Source organism: Cynocephalus volans, chromosome 2, assembly GCF_027409185.1.
Source record: "Cynocephalus volans isolate mCynVol1 chromosome 2, mCynVol1.pri, whole genome shotgun sequence".
Taxonomy (NCBI): domain Eukaryota; kingdom Metazoa; phylum Chordata; class Mammalia; order Dermoptera; family Cynocephalidae; genus Cynocephalus; species Cynocephalus volans.
The window spans coordinates 149,801,018-149,826,086 of NC_084461.1; the positions used below are offsets into that span (position 1 = coordinate 149,801,018).

At 42.3% G+C, this 25,069-nt stretch overlaps 1 protein-coding gene across 1 annotated transcript in view; it reads right to left on the reverse strand.

Annotated features, from left to right (window-relative positions):
• The window catches only part of SLIT3 (slit guidance ligand 3), a 597,642-nt gene that overhangs the window by 149,668 nt on the left and 422,905 nt on the right, over nucleotides 1-25,069 (reverse strand). The window contains exon 6 of the mRNA XM_063085643.1: nucleotides 13,448-13,519. Within this exon, the coding sequence (XP_062941713.1) occupies nucleotides 13,448-13,519 (72 nt within the window). The remainder of the gene's footprint in view (nucleotides 1-13,447; nucleotides 13,520-25,069) is intronic.

A 25,069-nucleotide genomic window follows, 5' to 3' on the forward strand; every position in this document is an offset into this window, starting at 1 on the left:
GAAAAAGGATGCAATAATGCATCCCTTGAGAAAACCTAAGTCTAACATTCTAAGTCCTTCCATGAACCCTCTACTTTCCTCTAATAAGCTAGACTAGTAAAGAATATTGCTCTGAGGTGAGCTTGCCAAGATCTTCCAATAAAGATGTCCATAATAATAGCAGTAATAATGCTGAAACTATTTATTAAGAGTTTACTATGTGCCAGCACCAAACTGAGCAGTTTCCACACATTACCTCATTTAATTCCCCCAACAATCCTGAGACATTATCATTATTTCCATTTGGAAGCCCAGAAAGGTCAATGAACTCCACCCAGACCACACAGCTATAGACTCGTGGAGCCGGTATTCAGTCGGGAGGTGTGATACCAGGACCTATATTTTTAACCATTGCACAAAACTGCCCCTTCCAGGATTGTCTATAGACCGATGTCGGCTGCCCAATTTTCAGTCTTCCCCAGGTGGAGGTGAATCCTATTGGTTTGTGGTGAGCACATTCCACTGACTTGGATGTGGCAGGGACCGTGTGGTGTTTGCATCACTCCCAAGACTGCTCAAAGGCAACAGCATCGCTCAACCCTCCTGCTGTGTGAGGAAGAGGAAGAGCTTAGCACAGAGAGCAAGGGGGGTGGCAGAGGCTACGTAGAAGAGAGGGTGGCCGCGCCTCAAAGCCTCCTAAGGTCAAGCTTTGGCTAACAAGTCAAAGCGTTGCCAAAAGCCTTGTCAGTAACTGTAGCCCTTACTGTTGGGTGGATGGACTGGAATTTTAAAGAATACTCTAAAGAACCAAGAGTACAGATCTGATCCTTAAGCAAAGCTCATCTTTTGTCTGTTAGGAGCGAGCAATGGGTCTCTGAGGGCAGATGAGGCAGGAGGAACGAGAGAGATATGGGGAAGGAGAGAGGAAACCTGAGGGTGGGAAGGTACCTCTCCAACACTACCTGCTCCCCTGGACTATCCAGGGTGCAGCATATTACTGAGTTCCTTGATCTCCCTGTGGACCGTTTAAATTAAAGCTCATAACCATTGTGTGGGCATATAATGAAAACAACTGATGCTGCACTGATTAGTCCATTACTCTCAACTGTTAGAAAACATAATGATCTCACAAGGGGCCTTATTCACTGACGTATAGCAGTTGAGCTCTCATTTGACACCTCAAATTAGCAGCCAAAGCAATAACAGCTGGGGTTTTTGTCTCAATATTTGTACCCGACTCTAAAGTGATTTGGCACCGGGTGAGCGTTATTTTTAAACACACAGCTCTCACCGCCAAGTAACATTTTAAATGGTCTCCAGGTGTCATGTAAAACCTACAGAAATAAATAAAAACAATCAGCTGCCAATTTGGGTCTTTGATTATACGGATTTCTTAACAAAAGGGCTTGTCTTTGGTTATCCCTTCATTATATATTCATGTTATGATAGGCAGGAATTTATCTCCAGTCACTCAGCTGAGTTAAGGGGGTAGGGGAAGAGAAGATGTCTCCAAAAAATGTAAACAGTGGAAGATCAAAAGAGGAAGATGAATCCCCAAATCCTGGCATTGCTCAGTCAGATGCTTGACAGCCTAAGTATTCATGATGCTCCAGTGTTTTCGGTCCCTTGATGCTGAAGAACTCCTTACTTATTTATTGAGATAATCACAGATATTGTCTAGTGGTGATTCAGAATGATTCAACTGCTTTCTAATGACTGAGTTAATTGTAAAATGTACCTTAAATGACCACACGAATAAGGTGGCTTTGGTCTCCTGATTCTATTTCATTATCTATAGACTGGCACCCTGGAAACCTTGTCCATTACATTATTTAGAAATCAGGCAATTGCCAGCCATGCCAAGATGTCTCTAATGGACCCAGGATGAAAGAGTGACCTCCAGCTTATGTAACTGGACAGGCGAGTTTGTGGTTGAAAAGAGGAGAAACAAACAATTCCCACCTCAGCTGCATTTGGTGCCTAGTCCAGGCAGAGAGAAAGTTTTAATTATCCACTAATGTATACACTAAGCAAAGGACAGAGAGCAAGTCTGTTTTGTGCCCAGTTGTCTAGCCCAGTGTTTGGCATATTGAAGACTCAATAAATATTTACTGAATGGCTTGGTGAGTTTCAAAATATGAAGGGTTCGGTTTTTGGCATCTTTTGATACAAATAAATTTCCACTGTGAACAGCCTTCTGGGCTAATCCAGGAGCATAAACTCAATTGCCTTCAGGAGCGAGGCTTGTCATATAAGTAAGTGGGCTGCATGGAGACTCTAGTAAACACAGCTTTACTAAATGGGGATCGTCACTTCTTGTTTCAGGAGATTGTGCTGTGCTGGAATGTGAATGCAGTGTTGCCAGTTTTTTTTTTTTTTTTTTTTTTTTTTTTTGAGAAAAAACAAGACACCTAGAATTTTCATACGAAATATCTAGGTTTTTAAATATTGGCAACTAAATCACCTTAAGGAACAAAACTCACAAATGAAACACCTGAAGACTGGATTTGGCTTGCAGGTGCCAGTTTTTGATCTCTGAACTGAACAACTTAATTTAACAATTTGAATCAGAAAAAATAAGAAAATCAAAGTATTTTAATGGCATTATGGTGAAATGTGGTTAAAACCTTCCTTCTATACTGCATCTCCTTAGCAGCAGCCACCAGCTGAGATACACTCCAGGCACCTACTATTCAAAGGAGATATCTTTAAACAATTAAAAATTATTCAGTAGTCCCCTACCCACCCCCACTATCATTTCTTGGTTACAGAAAGTCCCAAAGAAGTTTCTGTTTCTTAGGATAAGACTGTGTTCTGCCAGGTAGGTGTGCTCTTGTCTGGTTTTTGCATGCTGCTCATCAGTTTTGTGGCTAAACATGTAAGTCACTTCTCATGTACTGTTTGGAACTGAGCCACTTCAGCACTGCTAGCAGAAAAAACTGCACAGGGTGTGTGAAGCTCTGTTCCTGGGCTGGGATGCCAGAGAAATCCTGCTTATGCAGCCTGATATTTGCAAGGGATGGACTCTCTGGAAGCCGGGTGCAATTTACACCATGGGCTGTTTGGGTAGACAAATGGGTAGGGGTCCCAGGGCTCACTCATTGGTAGCCAGGGATCAATGATGTGGAATTCCGTCTCTTCCCCGATTGCCCTTTGACTGGACAGCAACCTGTTGGGGCACTGGGGTGGTCACCCCTCACCATAGAAAGGGAGGATGTTGTCCCCATGTTGAATTTAAAATGTTCCCTCTGGCAAAATGCTGGAAATGAAGGGAGGACGGCATGCACAGGACATAAAAACTGCCTACACTAACTTTTGTTTCCAGTCTGCTAATATAGGGGAAAGGCAGACGGCAATAAATAGCATTGGATATAGAGCCAAAAGACCTGTTTTCTAGCCTGGTTATCCCATGAAATTTTCCTGCAGCTGTGGGCAAGTCACTTAACCTTCTGAGGGCGTTTCTTTCTTTTAAAATGAAGTGGTGGAACCATTTGACCTCTAGGGTCTTTCTAGCCTACAATTTCACTCTCCAATTCCAATTAGTTTGGGGCTGGCTCTAAAAGGGCATTCTGGATTGGAAATAGTTTTCCAGTCGGCCGTGCATGTGGTTGTAGATACCCAGATCTGCCCAGCTCTGCACAAAGGCAGGACATCTGGCCGAACTCTGAAAGTCATACTGTGCAGCATGTGAAAATAGTTATGCAGGGTCTGCTCTTTTTCTTTCTCTCTTTATGCAGACACCTGGCTCAGCTTCTGTGGGGTTAATGGGCTTGCTTCCCTAACCAGCTGCCACATCTCTAGCTCATGTATGGAGATGGATAGACCCAGACATGGGAGTGATTTTTCTACCTAGTTGAGTTTGTGGAAGTCATTTGCAAGGCTGAGAGAAGTGAATAGTGGGGATCAGGAAACTAATTCATGCAGAGGTTTTGCTTTGGTGGGAGATGGTTTTAATGATCATATCTTGGGTTTCAATGAAAGTGGGTCATTTGTGGGTGCCAGACCCAGATGTTTAAATTAAGACAGAAACAGCAGAGTGGGGGGTGAGGGGAGTGGCAGATATTTCAAAGTATTTCCTTTTAAAAACACACTGTTTAGAGGGCTGGCCAGGTAGCTCAGTTGGTTACAGCATGGTGCTGATAACCCAAGGATCCTGGCCAGCTGCCAAAAAACAAAACAAAACAACCCACAAAAACACACTGTTTAAACATTCTGCTTCTTAATGGATGTGCAATGGCTTGAGAGGTTTGGAGCAGGGTATGCAGGGAAGCAGGACTAGTGGGAGCTATGGAAATTTGTGGAGGGCATGCCCTGTCCAAAGGTGCACCTGCCACTCAGCTCTAAATCTGAGCCATTCAAGAAGATAGTCATGACCTAAACGTGGTAATTCAAATTTAAATCAACCAAAATTAAATAAAAATTTTAAAAATTTAGTTTCTCAGTTGCACGAGCCACGCTTCAAGTGCTCGAGTTATGTGTGGCTAGTGGCTACTATACTGGATGGCATGGATATACAATACTTTCATTATAGAAAGTTCTATTGGACAGCGCTGCTCCAGACGATCACAGCCACATGCAGGCCCAGGGTTGTCACAGCTTCTAGATACTCAATGGAAATTGAACTTCCACACTTTCACACAAAATTACCCGAGTTTTAAATGTTGGCAATAAAATTCTAATTTTTTAAAACACTAGAAAAACTAAAAAAATTTTTAAAAAATTCAAGCCCCATATCTGCTGGTTTCATTCAACCCATGGGCCAGCAGTTGGGGTCCTCTGGTTTAGTTATAATTCAAAAGGAAATGGACTCTCTAGAGCTTTTCTGTGATGAGTCAAAAGAATCCAAATATGACCTCAGAAAAATGGAATCATTATTCCTTTCATCCCTTGTCTTCACTGTCCCTCACTCCTGAGTGCCTTCGAAATAGGAACTGGCAGCTCAGGGAAAAGTAGGAATGTTGCTCCAATTCTCCCCAGTTCTGTGTCTCCCTCACCTTCCCTTGCCATTCTTCCTTCCACAAAGCCAACGGGTAGGAGCAGGCGCATTTCTTGATTTAGGTCCTAGGATTTTGGCATTCAGGACCCAGTTCTACAGAGTAGTGGACTCTTGGCTACAGGTAAGCTGAGCCCTCCCACCTTGGGCATCCTGGGTGGAAATGGAGATGGGGTAGTAGGCAGGTGTGGCTGTTCAAGGGGAACATAGGTCGTGGCTTGGAGATCCAGCAGAGCCATGAAATGAGAACTGATCGAGGGGTTAGATACTCACGGAACATGCTCAAATATTGGTCGCTGAAGCCCACTGCTAGCAGCTGAGGGGGTGGAGAAAGGGCAGAGGCCGACCATCAATGCAAGGGCATCTTTCCACATCAATGCAGAAGCTCCATCTTGGGAATGAACTGACCACAGTGTGCATTTGGCAGCTCTGTGGCTTTTCCTCACCGGCCTTCCCATCTCGCCCCTGAGAGAAACCCCCCTGGAATGTTTTTTCAAAGATGCAGAGCTATTTTTCCATTTTGTTCTAGGTGGGAGGGGACCAAGCAAACTCAAAGGCTGCTCCCAGACCAAGTTTGTCCAGCCCAAATTTCAGCCCAGAGACCTGGCAGCTGGGATCTGTGAGCCCTGGGGACGGTAAGGCCTCCATGACCTGACACCACCTAAGTGTTGCTTACAGGAGAAGTTGTTAACAGCAGGTTTATTGATTCAAGATCCCCCCACTCCTTTTTTAAAAATTGAAATATAATTGATTGTACATATCTGTGGGGTACTGCATTGAAAACGATTCAAGATCCTTTGTTGGTGAAGAACAATTCAATTATCTTTGCCACATCCTCTTCACCCAGCAATGTATACCAATACATTTCAACTTTAGAGACTACACTAATCTTTGGTTAACAGGGAAATGAAATAAACCAGAAGCCACGAGGCACCCCAGATTCTAGGTACTTTAAAGGTTAAAGTACTGCCTATTTAAATGGATAAAATTATTTTAGATTTCATGGTAATTTTTACCTTTTCATTAACCTGGTATTCTCAGTAGCAGGCTAGTCATTTTAAGAGCATGACTAACATCAAATTTTGAGTCTGGATGACCATGAGGAAGGTGTGTGCTGTGTTGACAAGAGCATTTATAGAAAACCCGGTTCCTTTCCTAGTTTTCTGGGGGCTGAAAGGAAGTGACTGATGTTTTCCACAAAGCACAATTTTAATCCTGATTGCCTGAACAAATCATAATTTGTAGCAGGGTACCAAAAAAAATTACCATTCTGTAGACATTTTAAGACTTTCATTAAGCAGTGATAATTCTATATTCAAAATAATATCATGTTTAAACACCCTTATTCCAAAGACCATTGAAAAAAATGTTTGCATCTCCTGGAGAAACCCAGATGAAACATTTTGTAAATAAATTAAAATGAGAATCATCTCTGTTAGAAGACACCAATTTTCACTGTAGCTCTGATTTTGCTCATTATTAAAAAGGAAAAAAAAAAGTCACCATTTAGCTGAAGGAATACAAAATCAAAGATAATGTGCAAAATGGAATGTTTCAGTAAAATGCTAAATTGTTCAGCATTTAAAATAACTCTGGGATAACCACAACCTTAATTCTGTTCAGGGCCAAGACATAATAGAGAATCTAGAGGGACTGGGGTGGGGTGGGCTTTGGTCCAGTTAATTAATTTCACCTTGATTTGGTTCCATGTACTTTAACTGACCACCTACTATGAGCTGGAGATAAGCCAGTGAAACAGTACAGAAGTATCTGCCAACTTCAATTTATGAGTATCCCGACTGGGCTTCTGCTCTGTGCTGGGCTCACACCAGTGGAATCTCCTTTAACCCGCACAACTGACCTAAGGGGTGGGTATTCCTGTTTCCATCTTTTGATAAGGAATTGAACCCCAAACCATCCAGTTTGGTAAAGCTGGACTGGCAGCCAGTTCTATGGGAGGACTCTAAGACCCCCAAACTCAACCTTGATTTCATACCGCCACATCTGGGGCAGTTTTGTGGAACTAGATGTGAGTTGATTAAGCTGAGGTCCCAAGTTTAGATCTAAGCACTCTATAAGTCAACTTTTCAAAAAGAAACACCATGGTTCCTGAATTATTCTGAGTGTTCACTACAGCCAGTAATCTCTACCAGTACTATATTAATATAGTAATATATTAATTAATGCATATAATTATTTCTGTGGTATGTGTGTTCTGATAAATATTTTTTAATTTTCATTTTTTGTAGCAGAGCAGTTAGGTGTAGGGGCTGAGATATCAGGAAGAACTGAATTTGAATACTGGAAGAAGAGTTCTCTTGTACTTGGCAGTGTCAGTTTGGGCAAATTATTCAACTTCTCAAAGCCTCACTTTCCTGGTTGGTAAAATAAGATTAATAGGATTCATCTTGCAAAGTTGTGGTAAGGATTTAAATAAGATGCTACATTCTAATGTCTTATCACAGAACCTGGAAAATGCTCAAACATGGAGGCTGTAACAATAATGCTCATGGTAACTATACTAATAATTATTATATCACTGAATTAGGTAATGTATTACCATGACATCATTATTATTATCTGTTAATCGGAGCATCCAGAAGCAGCTCAGTTGAAATGGAGGACAGACCACCACTTGTTCTAAACTCTGGGTTTTCTGAACTGGATGACAATGTCCTTAAATGTCCTAACACCCAGTGCTTGGCACCCTGCAGCTGGGATGCCAACCCCATACTATGGGAGTGAGCGCACCCTGATGTGGGTATCAGGATGGTTGTGAATTCATTTTTACTACGTTCTTATATCAGCAAAGGACTTCCTTCTCCATTCACTCTTCTGTGTTTGCCTGTGGGGCTCAGTATCAGGCTGTGTCATATTCACCTGGATATGAGTGAATTAGAACAACCCTACAAGTCTGGTTAATTCCACCACTGCTTTAACTCTTGAATCTCTCCTCTCTAATTGTGAGCTGAGAGGGAGCTCTGTGCACTGATTGATGTGGGGATCTGGGGAGCAAGAAACAGCATAGGGGCAGCTCTAGTAATAAAGATGTAGAACTGGGTTCATCTTTTGCTTGTCATCATTTTATTCATGAACCCAATTACAACTGATTTAAAATGAATGGGAATTTGGAGACTAGTTTAACTCTTCAGAAGAATTTCCCAGAAGATGAGATATTCCGGATTGCCTGTGGGGTGTCCTTGCTCAGCTTTGGGAGTCCTGGACTCTACGTGGCTGGGCTCTCTCTGGGCATACCTGTGTGATGATTTTGGTAAGCTCTGGCCCATACAGCTTGATCCACCAGAGCACCTGCTCATTTACAGCTTTCCTATGCTGGATACACGCACAGTATGTCCTTCCTTCTTGGATGGATTAAAGTGGGGCTTGCCGGGGCTAGCAGTTACTTAAGTGTGTAGGAGTCTATTGCAAAGTGGAATCTACACACACTCCATTTAAGGAGGGGAGGTGCCCCTCAGCCACAGCCAACCGTCGTAATGTGAAAATGTCGGCCTGGGGTTGCCAGTGCTTCTGGTTTTTCAAGAGAAGCTGGAAATCTGGATTTTTATGTAAGATATCCCAATTCCTAAATGTGAAATGCTAATTTCAATTTTTATAAAACACTCTATAGGAAAAAAAATCTCATCTGCGGGTGCAATATGATCTGTAGTCTAGTTTGCAACTTGTGGTTTAAAGAGAGCTGAAAGCTGGATCATGCCTTGGTTCTGTCATGGACAAACCTCCTAAATAACATCAAAAACTTAATGACCAGTTTTGAAAGGACAAACGGCTTAGGATCCCTGGTTCCTTCTGAACAGCCTAATTGCATGGAGGGGCCCAATGTGGACAAAGACCATGGTATCAGGAGTCTGGAGTCCTAGGTTCTAGTCCCTCTGCTTCCGCCACCTTGCTGTTGCCCTCAGACAGGTCTCCTATTAGGGCCAGGACCAGAGTGAGCCAAGGAGGCACTCAGGGTGCAGAATGTTAGGAGAGATGTACCTCCCTCTAGTCCCAGCCCTGCTCTCTGTGCCTTATCTGAACAAGAAGAGGTCATTCTAGAGACACCTAAGTTCTTTCCAGTGCCAGCCTATAATAATGTCACTGAACTTCCAGAACTGGCAAGTGACATGAGTGGAAGTGAGACCTTCAAAACAGCACACACTGGTTATCTCCAGCCCTGTTGGATCTCCATGCAATTTAGCTGACACAGGTGATCTATCAAGGGCAGACCACTCACTGGGAGATGAGGCATTTTCAGAATATATTCCTGACATCTGCAGTCTGGTGTTTTTGACAACATATCTAATGAACTTCTGACTTGCTACATTTAGTCCGAGGACAAAGTCTGAAAATATTTTTTTCTTCTCCTGCAATACCATTGAAAACATTTAATTACATATTTTATTAATGAGGTTTTCTCATTTTTGTTTTATCTCTGTCCATACTGTTAATTTTTTTTTTCATTGGAGTTAAGCATTTTTCTGACCCATGATTGCATTTTGGGCAGAGAGGTGCCTGGTATAACTGGTGAAATGCCTGGCAATCTGCAGCCTAGCTCACAGGGGCCAGAAACCCATGGCTCCAGGCACCGCTGCAATGATTCCTGACCACACAGAGCTGGGAATGCAGTCTTGGCATATTCAACTGCAGTATGTGCACAACTTTCTTGGAGAAAACCTAATATGTGAATTGCCAAATGTATGGAACAGGTGGAAATGAAAGGGTAATGATTTGGGTAACAGAGACAGGGTCTGTCTCACAGAAGGCTGAGTCCCTTCATTAAGAGCCTTAAATGCTACAAAGTTGAGACTATGTCTTTGGAGGGGTCTGAAGAACAGAGTCCCAAAACTGTTGAGTGCCAACTGGCAACGGCCAGAAGTGAGAATCAATTGTCTCTGAAACTACAATGGAAGTCAGTGAAAAAGCAGAATTATTTTCTTTCCCCTGCAGGTTTGATTTACCTTCAACTTTGTGGGGACCTGTTCACTGGGTAAAGGGAATGACCAGGCCAATTTCAGAAGCTTGTGGGAGGCTCCGATGTTCTCCCCAGCAGGGTTGTGAGTCATTGAGAGTTTGTCTAGCCCAGTTCTTGGAGGCCAGTTCATACCATCCTGCCGCATACACTAGCCACACCTCAGCGGAGCCAAACACCACGACAGCCTTGGTGACACAGATCAAAAAGGCAGCCTGATAGAATGGTTCATCTCACAGGCTCTGTGGCTTATTAGTTCAGCAGTGACTTGGCTTATGGGCTACTCTGTAAGAGGAGGTGACAACAGTAGCTCCATTGAGGGGTGGTGAGGACAATAAGGGAGATAGTGGTTATAGTGCTGGACACAGGAACAACTAGCTATGATCATTTTCCCTATTATTCCTCTGCTGTGGTGGCACGGCAGCCTTGAGAAGTCTCACCTGTACTAAGCTTTTCTTCTTGTCCCTTTTTCCGTTCCCTTTACAGGGGAGGGTGACGGTTCCTCTCCTCGTCCACCACACTCAGGGCTGGACATCTACCATAGGGCATGAGCCAAAAATGAGGTTGGGGTGGGCAGATTTCAGTGTTCTCCAACCTTGCACCAGGTGACTTCTCCTCACTGTCAGTGGGTCCCTCCCAGACTCACCTCCTAAATTCTCACGCAATGTAACAGGTGAACCAACCTCAGCCTAGACGGAAAGAAGTTTTACAGAGTTTCCATCCACATGGAGGATGGAATAACAGAGTTATTGCATGCAAGATATTGCCACTAGTAGCTGACATTGCAAACTTCCTTAAGTTAATTTTGACAGTGTCCCCTGAGAACATCATGAGTCTCTTTGTTTTCTGCTTCATGTTGCCCAATGCCAGAGAAAACCCACCTGAAATGTTACATTTTGCCTTCTTAATCTGCAGCCGTTTAAGCTTTAGATACTTAAAAATGACCTTCCTGGGAATGGAGTGTTTTGAACTTGCCTCTCTCTCTCTGAGAAATTTATTAAGTTTATGTGTGATGCCCACACTTAGTTTCTATTTATTATTTCATTGCCAAGATTCTTTATGGTGCCTTAACCGTGATTACAGGGAAGCGTTATAAAATGTCAATGTGTGGATGAAATTTGGAAGGTCTGGGGGTGGGGAGCGGAGGTTCTTTAAATGGAGATGTCAGCTCCAGCCAATTTCCGAATGGCTCGCCATTAAGATGGATGATTCCAAAGCTGTGAGCCTCTGCTGGAAATTAAAAACCCATGGAATAACTGATTATGATTAATTTTAAGTACTTAGCCATGTGAAGCCAAATGAGAGCATCTTTAAAACAAAGTTATTGATCTGGCCTTGTTTGGAATTGAGAAGATAAACTAATCAGTAGCCTCTTTGCTGTGATAAGGAATGAGTACTTTTTGGGGGGTGTTTAAGTTTCAACTTTGAGACACATGGTATATCTGGATACCAATTTTTAAAATAGCAAACATCTGAGCAGAGAGGAGCTGTCCAATTCTGGGCAGGGATTTGATGGCAGTGTGGGCACATAGGGAAGAAGGTTAGGGAAGTAGAAGGGATAACATTTGGAGAGCTCCTCCTGTGTAGTATGTGAGGCGTCTCTTCTTAACGTTGAGGAAATACTCAGAGAGGTTAAGAAGCTTGACCCAAGTCCTACTGCCACTGGGACTCCACACCCAGGTGTGTCTGACTGTAAAGCCCTTTCCTCTGTCCCAAGGCTGCCTTCTTGGCGAGTCGAGACCACACCACTCCTAGCACAGAGAACTAACACGAAGCCGTCAGGTCATCACAGCTGTTTTGTGGCAGCTGGTGACTTCCATTTCCTGGTCTCTTCCCAAGGAATTTTCTCATCTTTTTCATTTTCTCTTTCAAGGGAGGAAAAAGGTAACATGCTCCTAGCAGTCCTTTCTACAAATGCTTTTTTGCAGGTGGGGAAAATCGTGCCTACTCGTCTCAGTATCAGCCTCTCAATAAAAGGAGTCCTGGGTTACTAATTTTGGGCTGGCATCCTCTTCCTCGCAGACACGCATTTGTTGCCAGTTCCGGGGTCAGAGTTTGAGGAGGAGAGACCATCCATCTTAGGAATGACAACTTGACCTCCCTGGTTGTGGGTCCTGCCTTTTCTGTACTGGGAATTCTCAGCTTTCATCCAATTTCAAGCAGCTTGCAGCATCAGCACCCCCATTTCCCGTGATTCCTCTCGGAATCACCTTCCTCTCAGACAATGTGGAGAGGCTGTCTCCAACCCTTTGCTAGTGTCTGTGGGGCCAGGTGAAAAGGACGGTGGGAGAGGACCCTCTACTCCTTCCTTTACATATAAAGGAATATTTTAATATGTTCATTCATTTATTTATTTGGCATTCATTTGTTCTTCTGGAATCAGAGGTAACCTGTGACTATGTAATTTTTTATTTTTGGGGGGATGCTTGACATAGCTTACTCTGTTATCATTCATTGGCTAGACTTGTACCATCAGAATTATTTTTAGAACCAAGCAATTACAGAGTTTGGAAAGGGGAAGTCACTCCCAAGATAGAGCAACCAATCCCTTCTTATTACAAATGACAAAACTGAGGCTCTGAGAGTCAGAGACTTGCCCAAGGTCACATGGCTAATTAGTGGCAGAATCTGGACTGAACCACCCATCTCCCGACACAAGTTCTACTATGCTTTACTGCCTTCTTCTCCAGGCTTCCCCAAGTCAGGGATAGCCAGAGTGTAGCTTTCGGTGAGAACAATCAAAATGTTTTCTTACACAATTCAACTTTAGTGGGAATGACCCCAAGATGACTCCTAGCTGGCTTTCCCCCCCGAAAATCAGGTTTCCATAGTTAGGCCCATTTGAAAATGCAGAACATAGAAAGACAGCTACCCAATTTTTCAAGATAAGGAGTATAAGGTGGGATTATGGGGAGGGGGACCACCTCCTCTCATCTTTTCCCCCTGCCACTTTGAGGTTACTGCCTAAAGTTTGAACTGAAACCTGAGATGAGATCCCAGGAGCAATGGCAATGACTGGACTTCACCAGGCTCTTTGACATCCCCCCTGTCCTGTGCCAAGGTCCCTTTCCGATTCCAGGTAATTCCAACTGACCTCCTGGTGCTCACCCCTCTCTCATTGGCCCCAGACCTGTAACCTGCCTTCTGGTATATCCACACTCAAACAGACTCTCCCTGAATGCTCTGGCAGGCACTGGGGGGCTACCCCAGCCCATCTGTCTCACCCAGCAACAAACACTATGGGAGCATTGTGGGGAGACAGGAGACTTAATTAGCAGGAAGCCCAGTTTGTGGGAGGTGAGAAGTCACACTTTGCTGCCTGCAAACACTTTGGCCAAGGTGAGCTGGAGGGATCTCCCGGTTTCCAATTTTAATAGCACTGCAGCAGAAGACACAGAAATGCATCCACACGGACCCCCTGGCACACACACTCCCCCCCTCTCCTCCCCACATGGACACACATACACGCAGGCACACACAAGGCAGCGATCGCAAAATCAACTCACAGGATCTCCAAATCGCGCAGCGCTCGGAAGGCTCCATCTTCAATGCAGCTGATGTGGTTGTTGTCCAGTTGCCTGTGGAAAAGCAAGGGAGAGCGTGAAGGCTGAGTGGGGACAGCACCGAGGGGCTGGGCAGCCCGGGCCGGGAGTCCCTGGCCACCCGAGCGCCTGTCCCTCCACCCCCTTGCAGGCTCTGCTCGTCCCCGCCAGGAGCTCGTGCAGAGCCAGCCTGTCTGCCACGCTGCTCCGTCTCTCCTCTCTGACTGTCTGAGAGAACTACACAGACGAGCGCACCAGAGGCTGTCAGGTCTCAGTAAATATTAATTGCGCATTTTTTTTTTTTTTTTTTTTTTTTTTTTAGGCAGAAGGGAGTAATTTCATTACATTAGGGCATCCAATCCATTACGAGCTCTTACCGTCATGTCACTGAAACAATTTCATTAAGCTAAAGGCCTGTAAATCATTGGAGGTCACTGCTCTGCCCTCCGCGACCTCCCAGAATGCCTTTTTCCTCTCTCCCGTTCCCTCGTCTCCCTTTTACTGGAAGTTGCAGTCTTCTGCTCTGACACAGTGCTAAATCTCAAGGCTTTATCTGCCCAAGAGCGGCGAGGGTACATGGGGAATATAACAATTCCAAATTAGACTCAACTAATCTAATTTTATAGTCTTTTTATTATTCTAAGCACCAAATGTCTGTGGTGGTTTGATGCCTCTGTGCATTGTTACGGGCCCATCTGGTAGGTCATTCTATTGAAGCATTTTCTGACTAAATACAGATTCCCTCAAACTGCACTAACCATCATCAACAGTAAAGAAATTCATTGATGGAAGCGTTTGTGGTGGGGGAAGAAAAAAGGAATATTGTTACTGCCTTAAAGATGTACCACTTACATCTAAACTGGGGAGAATTAAATGCACCTATTTCAGGACTCCTTTTTTATTTCCCTTTCCATCCTATGAGCATGAAAAGAATGTCTTTTAAAACGGTGCCATGACTAATGTGCATTCTAGTTGGGGACTGAGGTATTTTAGTTGAGGGATAGCAGATAGATACCATTATCTCCAAATCAAAATACATATGATGGGTAAGTCAGGATATTTACCACGACCACATCCCAACTTAAATATCATACTTGTATATTAAATATAATGTATTTGATTCTCAAAAAAAAGAGAGAAAAAACCGCAAAACAGATGTTATACAGAAAATAGTTATTAACACCAGATTGGCTATTGTACTTTGCAGAACATACCATGGTTTTTGGGGATACAGGCCAAAAGAAGTATGGCTGTACTAAAAAACTCCTTTATAGACTCTTTTTTTTTTCTTTTGTTTCAGAAACAATGAGCCCCTCACAGGTAGAGGGATTTCCCATTGCTGGAATTTTCATTTGTAATTTGCATTAATCTATCCCAAGACAACCCTCTACAAAAGATGTGTCAAAGCTACATTTGGTAACCCTCATGGAGGGCTTTATTTTCTGCTGATGGAAGACAGAATTAGAATTAAAATACTATTATCACTGGAAAAGTATATAGATGTAGGATTGTGTAAATGCACATGAATGGAACACACAATTGAGTGATGTTGTACGTTACAAGAGACAGGCGCTGCTATGAGAATAGGGGAATTGTATCACCTCAACAGGTGCTCACAATACAAGATTTAGACACTGGAAGCACACTTTAGAGCAAATTCTATATCGAGTGTTCAGAGTTCTTGCAGATCCCTGCTTACACGGAATCTCACTGAGTGCTTCCTACACCTAATTCTTCTGGAGCCTTTCTTAACACGAGTCTGCTGAGCATCTTTTTCATGGATTTCTTGTAGTGTTAGGGCCGCTAATTCCCTGCAGAGGTTCTATTAAGGTAATCTAGCACAGCTGCCCAGCTTCCAGATTTATCATCAGTTTGCAGGCCAATGAATCAACAACCCCTGCCCCACGCCAAGGCCACCAAACCTTATCAAGCAGAAATGCAGTGGAATTGGCTTTTGGCTCCAAGAAATTGTTCAACGAACATGCTGAATTCGGCAAAAATGGCACCATCCGACTAAGTAGAAAAGTATCTAAATCATCAAATTGGGAAGTCGGGGGTGTACAGAGATAGCAGTTGTGGTGCATTTGCTTTTGTGTAGACCTTTTAGAAAGGTCCTTACTATTAGTATATTATTTATTTGGTGGATTTGTCTTTTCCATTCCTTTTCTTTTTGAAAGCACCAGAAACCAAATAGGAGACTCTAAATGTCCAGAATTTTACATGGAAAGAACAGAATCTGCAGGGGAGAAGAGAAAGTTTAGAAAGAGGGGTGAAAAAATGAAGTCATGAAAAGAAAAGAAAAACATTTGTGTTGGGGGAAGATGGGCAAAAGACTTTTTGAAAAGCACTATTCGATATCCCATCAGAGTCCTGCAACTCAAGATGCTGAAGTAAGTGGTGGGGACAAAGAGTCTTGGAGAGGGTTCTGTCCATTTTCAGGCTAAAAGCAGAGAAGTCCTATAATACATGATCAATTACATGATGTTTAAATATTTTCAGTGGGTGGCATAAGTTGACATCTAGCTGTTTATTTGTAATGGGGAAAACTGAGCTTTAATATAAGCATCTCTGTGGGTGTATTTTACAGACTATTTTAAAACATAAAACATATAAAAACTTAAAATATTTATGCTTAAGCATGCTTTTCTAGAAGAAATTTATTATAACCGATACTGTTTCCTTTTATTCTAACCACAGATAAACCAAACAGGAACCTTATCCCAACCTTGACAGTCAAAGAGCCACTCTTAAGATGCTCCACTCAACAAGAGTCTCTCTGAGTGCATTGCCTAAGGGGTTCTGTCAGGCAAACAAAAACTGCAGCCGTCACTCCACTTCCCAGCTATTACATCTTCATGGCACCCAGCGTCACAGTATTCATAAAAAGCCCAATTAATCGTCCATAATCATTCCTGATATTTCACACAAATATGCTAAGTCCCTAAAACAAAGTAAATATGCACTGGGTTTAAACAGGTTTCTTTTTCTTTCCAAAATTACGGCTCAGAGACATAAAAGTTCATCCTGAAGCACAGGAGAGGGGAGGAGAAATACACAAACCCAGCATTTCTTTGAGGGTGTTGGAGTGTAGTACTACTGAACATACAGAGAACCTTCCAGAGTTGGGGAGAAAGCATTTGCCTTAGCAGTTTGGTTCTGGGGGCCGATGTGACTGGAGGTGCCGACGTGTATCCTAAGCTCTCAGGTCAAAGGTCCATATCGTGCCTTTGAAAGGACTCATTCAAAGACCCTCTCAAAAACAAATCAAAAAAGCCCATCGCCTCCCCCACAGCAAGTGCACCAGCACTCAGGAGGCACGTGTAAAAAGAACTCTGGAAATGGGAGCAAAAAGCGCTCACAGTCTGAGGGTGCCTGATAGTTTTCTATTTTTCCTCAACAATAAGGAGTGTATTTCCTATCATGCCGACACCTCTCTTCTTCCCGTACAGAATAATTTACCCTAGCGCGTAGCACAGTGCCAGGTACTTCACATATGGTCACTAAGGGTTGCAGAATGAGTCCTTCTATGTGTCAGGGCTGGGGCCAAACTATACAAAAGAAGCTCTAAGCCACGAGCCACACTGTCCCTATGGTCCTAACAGTATCCACAACGACTGTAAAGACTGACTATGCATTCCCTTCATGCCCACATGGGCTAAACACCCTCGAGGCTTCCTTATCTTTCTGAGACATAGATCTCCTGGAGAGCCCTTGGGAAGGAGATGGAAGAAAATGAGATTTCTCTGGGCCCAGGGTGAAGATGAGGAGCAGGAAAGTAGTGGATTGAAGGAAGGCTGGCTATTTTTTGTAGGCAACTTTTACTGTCCTTTACTTTATACAGAACACTAGACTTGATTTACACTCCCCTGTCTCTGCATAAGCTGAGAAGCCCCCCAAATGTTTTATGATATTAAATTAGCTGCTCTAATTTCCCCGGGAAGCTTGGGTTTCAGCAAACAATATGACTGCTAAAATGATACCAGAGTCCATTTAGAAAGGAATCCTCAGACAAGAACTAAATGCAGACTCCCTGAGAGAAGCTTTCTTACTACTGTATTTTTATACTCTGAGAATATAAACAAGTCAGACAGGAAAGCCAGCGTGAGTGAGGACTTAAAATAATCTCCACAAACAGCAGACAGGGAGATAGTGCTTTTGTAAGAATTTCCATTTGTAAGCATTATATTCCTATGATCACAGTTCATCTCTTTCAACTGCAATTTGAAATTTCATAATTGAAGTGGGATTAGAAATATTTTGGTGCTTCAAAAATTAAAGAAGCATATCTAGATCCTTAAAAAGGGGTTTAAAAACCTGACTACAATATTAAGAGCAATCTACCTATCTCTTAACAACAACCAAAGAAAGAAAGAACAAGAAAGAAAGAAAAATAAGAAAATTTCTGGATTTCAATGATGCATGTGAGTCCCACGAGGAATACCCTGAAAATAAAAATCCCCGGAAACAGGCTTTGGATATCTGTAAGAGAAATAGAATTCCCAACTAGTTATCTAAATGCAAGGTCCGCACAGCAGGGCACATCCATCGAGTTGTTCACTTCTCATCCAGATGTTCTGGGGCCGCAGCATCTTGTCAGATGGATGGTTAAACTTAGCCCAAGGGCACGGTTGCGCCGGGGCCCCAAATCCAGCAGCAGCCTTTGCTCCAGGACTGCAGCTAGAGTCGCTGCAGTCCTCCTCATGCTAAATGGGAGAAGTAGCTAAGGCTTAGCATCCTTTGGAGTTAAGCAGTTTGCTAATTTGTGAACAAAAGCATCTACACAAAATGTGCAAAGTAAGTGGAGCACTTCTGTATGAAATTCACAAGGGAAACCTTACTTGAAATCCAAAGCAAGTCTGTAATCATAGAATCCCACGATTAACCCATAAGAGCAACAGAGTATTATTAAATGTTCACACTGCATTAGGTACCCAGATATAGAATGAAGTGTAAGACATCCTTTGAAAATATTTGGAAGAAGGTTGCCACCTGTGGTTTTTATATCTCTATTATCTGAAAAGGTTTATGAGAATTCAAAAAACTAATTTATATTTGTTTTCGATGAAATATATATGTTCATACACATACATATTTGAGGTGTACTTTTTTGTAGACCAAGGAGCAATAGAAGGTTGCAATGATTAAAAAAAAAAAAACAAAAAACCTGGGGAATCCCTGCTTTCATAAAATAAGGTGAAAGATGAAACATGAAGCAGTCTTGACATGCTATTTCTATTCTCCCTATTATCCAATTGTCCTTTAAGCAGAAAAGAAGAAATCTAGTAGTGCTTCTGAAGGTTGCTTTTTATGACAGTTTAACATTCTTAAAAAAATCATTATTGAAGAACAAATTATATAAGCATTTGTCTGCTGCTGGCTGGGGTCTTCAAAAAAAAAAAAAGCTCAAGGTTATTTTAACTGGCAAAAGGAAAAAAAAAACACGTTCAAAAGAAATGCATATACCTCATATAATTGAGTACTGGTCACACTTTGTAGGCAAATCAAACACTTGATCTAAGCCACAATCTGCTAATGAATTGTCACTACTTCTCATCATTAAGAAATTACTGTAATTCCACATTAAAATGACATCTCAAATGAGCAAAAGGAGGTGAATCTATTTTTCCCATTTTGTACACTTGTCCACCAGACTCAAGAATACATGCATATAGATGTTTACTGATTCATGAATTATTCAAGTATACACAAAGATCCCTGCAATAGAACTAACAAGTTTATGCCTACTTTTCTACATACATAGTTACACGTAATATCTCTCTTGTATGCATGTAAATACAAACACATATTATAAAATAAGTAAAGCGATTGTTGACCTCTGACATTTAATGTGGTGCATGCAGTTATATTTACAAAGATATTTAGATAATTGATTGTTAGCATTCTAACAACTTCAACCTACCGTATCTTCTTTGCAAAGGACAGAGTCCTAGGTTAATTAAGCTCTCTGACCAGCATAGCCTGCTTAGGACTTAGCTGAAAATTGAACATGAGTCTATTTTAACAAGTGTCGTTATGCATACTTGGCCACATGGCTAGCACAATATATTTTTATTTAGTGTATATCATATTGCTGTTAAACACATGCAACTTCTCAGCAGGAGAATAACAGCATCCACTCCAGTAGATGCTCCTGAAAGCAGCCTCTGCAATAATGCAAACACCGATGATGGATTAGCAACAAAGAGGCACACCAGACCTTGGAGAATAAAAGGGGTGTTTTACACATCGCTGGGAAATATCAATAACTCCACTTCTGTGTTTACATAGTTTCCTGTATGCTGGGCATTTAGCAAATAAATTTGTACTGAAAAATGCACGGGGACAAATCCCTGCAAACCAATTTAGCATTAAGGAGCTATCCTTAGCTATATGGGGAAGAAGCGGAGCTCCCATTTAATTGAGGCAAATTTAAATTTAAAACATATTTCTGGCATTTCTAGAATAATAAAAGAACAATAATAAAACAAACAAACAAAAAGCAAATCAAACTAAAATACCCCATAGTCATGGTGAGAGAGCTTCATTTGTTTCCTAGCAACTTTTAGACCAAGGGACCAAGAAAGCTTGATTAGTTTGCAAAATGTGCTCTCTTGTTTTGAGGATTGCCTCAAATCCATCTGTTTCCTGTTGTCAAACTCATATTAGGACCAAACGATTTTATACCTAGGATGCTCAACTCACCAAAGTCTGCCTGGGACTTTCCCTGTTTAGCACTGAGATTCCTCTGTCCCATCCTGGGAAACTCCTTAGTCTCAGGCAAACTGCGGTGGTTATTGACCCTGTTATACCCCTGGGGCTGACTCAGTAGGAAAGAGATTTACTCTCAGCACATCATTCCCTTCACTGTGTCCCTAAACCTTAAAATGTCTGTTGATTCACAAACTTGGCTTTCAGTTATGTTGGCTCTAAGAGACTCCTCCTGCATCTTCTGTAAAACGGTCTGTCCTTTTGCAAACACACCTACAGTGAGGCTGGTGGGAGCCCTGACAGTCACCGAAACATTCTACCATGCATTCTCAACCTTCCTCTTCGGAAATTGGAATTTCTTTGTAAGAAGTATCCATGTTTTACTCGCCAGTCTTGCTGATATCATGATTACTTAGAGGCTGGACAAATAAATGGCTGTCTCCATAGCGATGGGGGCAGGTTGGTGGTTTCCCTAGTTACACTCTTGAGTGATAACCATCTGTGGTTCCTCCTGGCAGAGGCGCTGGAAGGAGGAAGGAGGGAGTGAGAAACTGGGAAGATGAAATGTGCTTTTGTTAACGGGCATGGAAAGTTATCTCTTATATCTCTGTTTTTTACTCCTTCTTCTAAACCAAGCAGCACAAACTGCAATGAGATAGTGAGTTTTTTGTTTTTTTCCACCCTCATGGCAGTTTCAGAAATTGTTCCATTGGACTCTAGAGGTGAACTGTTCCAGCTGTGTGAATATAACCAATAGAAGTCAGAGAGGAGGCATTTCTTCCTAGAGAAGAGGTTGGTGCCCAGGTGGGATGCTGATTTTTATTCAAATACGGGATTGCAAGCATCACTACTCCGGGTTGAAGCCACAGATCAACCCAGCCTGGGATCTTTCTCTCCCCAACAATGCGTGGAGGCTGCATTGCCTCCTTAGACGTCCAAAGATCTTTGTTTTCCTTTAAAAAAAATTACATGATTCTCTTATCTACAAATTTACCGAAGATTCCCTTGAATTTATTTACATTTCCATACCAACTCACCCTTTGGAGGCTTTCAATATTTGCTACCCATTTTTTTGTAAAATGGAAAACTAAGGCCTGTGTAATTTCTAGCCATGTTAACTAAGTGACTCACATCCATGCCTCCGAATCTCTGTTTCTTCTGTAAAATGGAGATAATAACATTTAGCCCGAGAGGAAGTTTTGAGTATTAAAGTAATAAAATATATGCACTCTGAAAATGTATTTGTGGCATTGCTTAATTTTATTGGCTTTAAAACAAATAATATTACACAAAGGAATTTGTTTTTATATAATCTCTAAGGTCTCTTTCAATTCTAAAGGTATGTGACCTGAGATTGATGTCTTATGAGATTCTTAAGAAAAAGTTCCTGTCATTTTACTCAGACTCTTCTGTGATTTGAACCTATCCCTTTATCCCTTCTTCTTTCTCGGGATGAAAAAAAAAAATCTACTATTTGAGATATTCAATATAATCTTTCTGGACTGAGGGCAGCAGTTTAAACTCACATGCTTTTCGTGCACTTTCAGCTGCTATGAGATTGAAATATGAGAAGCCACCAAAGGCAAGAACAACTAAGGTGGTTCTCTCCTGAGCAACTGCAAAATTTAACCCCATTTCTTGGTGACTGTTTCCAATTAATAACCAATCAAGTAATATATTGAGCACCTAAAATAGTCAAATGCCACACCATCTACAGTATGTAATTTCTAAGTCTTAACACTTCTTAATCTGTACACAAACCTTCAGTGACTCCCTTTGGCCTATATTATAAATTGTAACACCACTGCCACCACTGCAACTATAATAATAATTGCACAGAGCATTTAGTCATCATCTATTAAGCATCCAGAATTGAGCTGAGCATCTTAAGTGCCTTATGCCATAACAATCCCTATTCTACACAAGAGGAAAGTGAGGCATTGGGAGCTACATCTCTAAACTTGGCTTCAAACCCAGGTCAGTCCATTCTCATGATGGCTATATGTGAGGCTTTCTCAGGAAACAGTGCAGACTCCTTTGGCTGGCATTGCTCCACTCCCCACCCTGCCCACCTCCCAATTAGTGAATATACCAAGTAATTCCACATTCCCACACCTTGCCCCTCCTCTGTTTGGGGAACCCCTCTCCATCCATCAAGGCCCTCATCAAAGGTCACAACCTCTATGGAAACTTCCTGTACAAATTCAGGAAAAATGAACCACTCTTTCCAAATTTTTATGACCCTTTGGTCATCCCTTCATTTACATGTGTAGGACTAGTTGTGAACACAGGAGGAAACCTGTGAGAGGTTAGGTAGCATTATCAAGGGAGCTCAGCTAGTACATTGGAGAGTCGAGTTCAAACCTGGCTTCTTGATCTGAGAGCCTTGGGGCTTATCCACCATGTTATTCCATTTTTCTTTGACTTTCAAAGTGTGGAGATAGGGAGCCTGTAATATGACTGTGTGGGCTTAAGTTATTGTAGTCTTGGAAGAGGCTGGTGAGAAAAGTCAGGGTTTGGTCTTTGTATTTGTCACTGGGACCCAGTTGCGTTCCTTGGCCTGCAAGCATTTTACCCAGAAGATGGGATAGGAGGGCAGCACACTCAGCGGTGTCCCCCCACTGGCCCCTGTGTGTCTCTCTCAATTAGATTACCTGGAAGACCCAGTCCATTTGACTTTTCGGATTCCTGGGGGAAGCAGACTGATTTTAGCTCCAGTTACTGAGTATCATGGACACCTACACTTTGAGGAGATGCTTCAACTCCAGGTCACTTATTGGGATGCAATGGGTAGCCTTCTGACCAGGCTGGGACAGCTTCATGCTTTCTTGAGCAGGAGCATGGCACATCCAGAGAAATGGCTCTCTTTGCTCGAGGCAAGTTGTAAATTGCAGAGATTTTAATCAGTCTTTCCTGGTCAGGGCCTTCCCCACGGTGACACAGGCCTGTCTTCCAAAGGTGTATGAGCCGCAGGCACCAAAACAACTGGGCTGTTCTAACCAGATTGTGTGGCAGGATGTTCGGGGTGAGTGGCCATTAGCAAGGCATCACTCAAATGTATCTCTGTGGCAGCAGAAGCCAATTAAAATGTGTCTTGTAAGCTCAGTATAAAGGGGATATCAAGGCTCCTGTAATTAACTTCTGAAAAACAGGGCATCAAAACTCAGCAACATGGGCTGTGCTGATAACTACATTCAATTGAGCTAATGCACAGAATTAAAATACCTTCGGAAAAGGCCAGCTTCTTTTTCTTTACTATTACTTTTAAGGAATAATGAATGCCCGGACACATTGACAGCAGGAGAGCAGGTGCAGGATCTGTGTTGCTCACTGCTGCACCTGCCCCACAGTGCTTGGCACATTACAGTTGTTTGGTACAAAATCCTAGGGGTCATATGAGATACCACTTTATACCAGTTAGAATGGCTATAGTCAAAATGATGGAAATCAGCAAGTGCTTGCTGTGGATGTGGAGAAATTGGAACCCTCCTACATTGCTGAAGGGAATGTAAAGTGGTGCAGCTGCTGTGGAAAACAGTTTGGAGTTTCCCTGAAAAGTTAAACATAGAATTGCTGTAAGACACAGCAATTCATCCTAGGGATGTAGCCAAAAGAATTGAAAACAGGTGTTCAAACAAAAAACTTGTACACAAATGTCCAAACCAGCACTATACACAATGGCCAAAAGGTGGAAACAATCCAAATGTCCATTATGAATAAATGGATAAAGAAGTTGTGGTATATCCATACAATGGAATATTTTTCAGCCATCAAAAGGAATAAAGTACTGATTCACGCTACAACTTGGGTAAACCTTGAAAACATTACATTAAGTGAAAGCAGCCAGACATAAAAGGCCTCATATTGTACGATCCCATTACTATGAAATACCCAGAACAGGTAAATCCACAGAAACAGAGAGCATATTAGCAATTGCCAGAGGCTGGGGGCAGGTGGGGAATGGGAAATGACTGCTTAATGGGTACAGGGTTTCCTTTTGGGGTGATGGAAAATGATTTGGAACTAGATAAAGGTGATGATTGCCCAACATTGTTAATGCACTAAACGCTACTGAATTGTACACTTTAAAATGGTTAATTCTATGTTACATGAACTTTACCTTGGGGCCGGGAGGGAGAGCAGCTTGCTTTTTCCATAGCAGGAAGGAGCTTTATAAATAAGAAAACCACGTTGGCAGAGTAATTTTTTGGTGATGACATCCAGGTGGGAAACCTATTGCAAGATCCTGTACTAGGGATGATGACACAGCAAACCCGGTTCTGTCTGGGTGTGAAAAGAAATATCTTGGCATTTGAAGAGCAATGAGAATGGAGGTGAGAAACATGGGGGCATTGAATCCATCTACTTTTGGGAATTATTGATAACAACTTTTAAAACTCTTCTTCCTAGCTTGCCTTGGGAACACTACCATTCACTTCATGCTTAGAAAAAAAAAATTAGTTTATGTGAAAATAATGGGAACAGTGAACTTGATGGAAGGGGAAAAACATCACGCATTAGACTCTTAAGTCAAATATGAAATGTTGCAGGATTAGCCAGTCTTCTGTATTTTCCAGGCCACTGCTCTTGGTCTCCATCAGTAGCTAGCACAGATAAGTCAGTAGATCGTATTTGCATTTTGGAAGCTGAGTTCCTCACTTTCTTTTTGCCTAGGCTGGGGTTGGTTCTTTGCCTTCCCCCTCTGAGAAGGCTGGAAAGGAGGTCCGGCTGTTGCCCACATGGCAGTGAGAGAAGCATCTTTCACCAGAAATTCTTTCTTGCTTAGGCCTCTGGTCTGGGTGGTGGGCTATGGCAGCCTCAGGGGAAAGGCTCCTGGGGAAGAGGTGGGGTAGAGAAGCAGGTGAAAGTGGTAGTCAT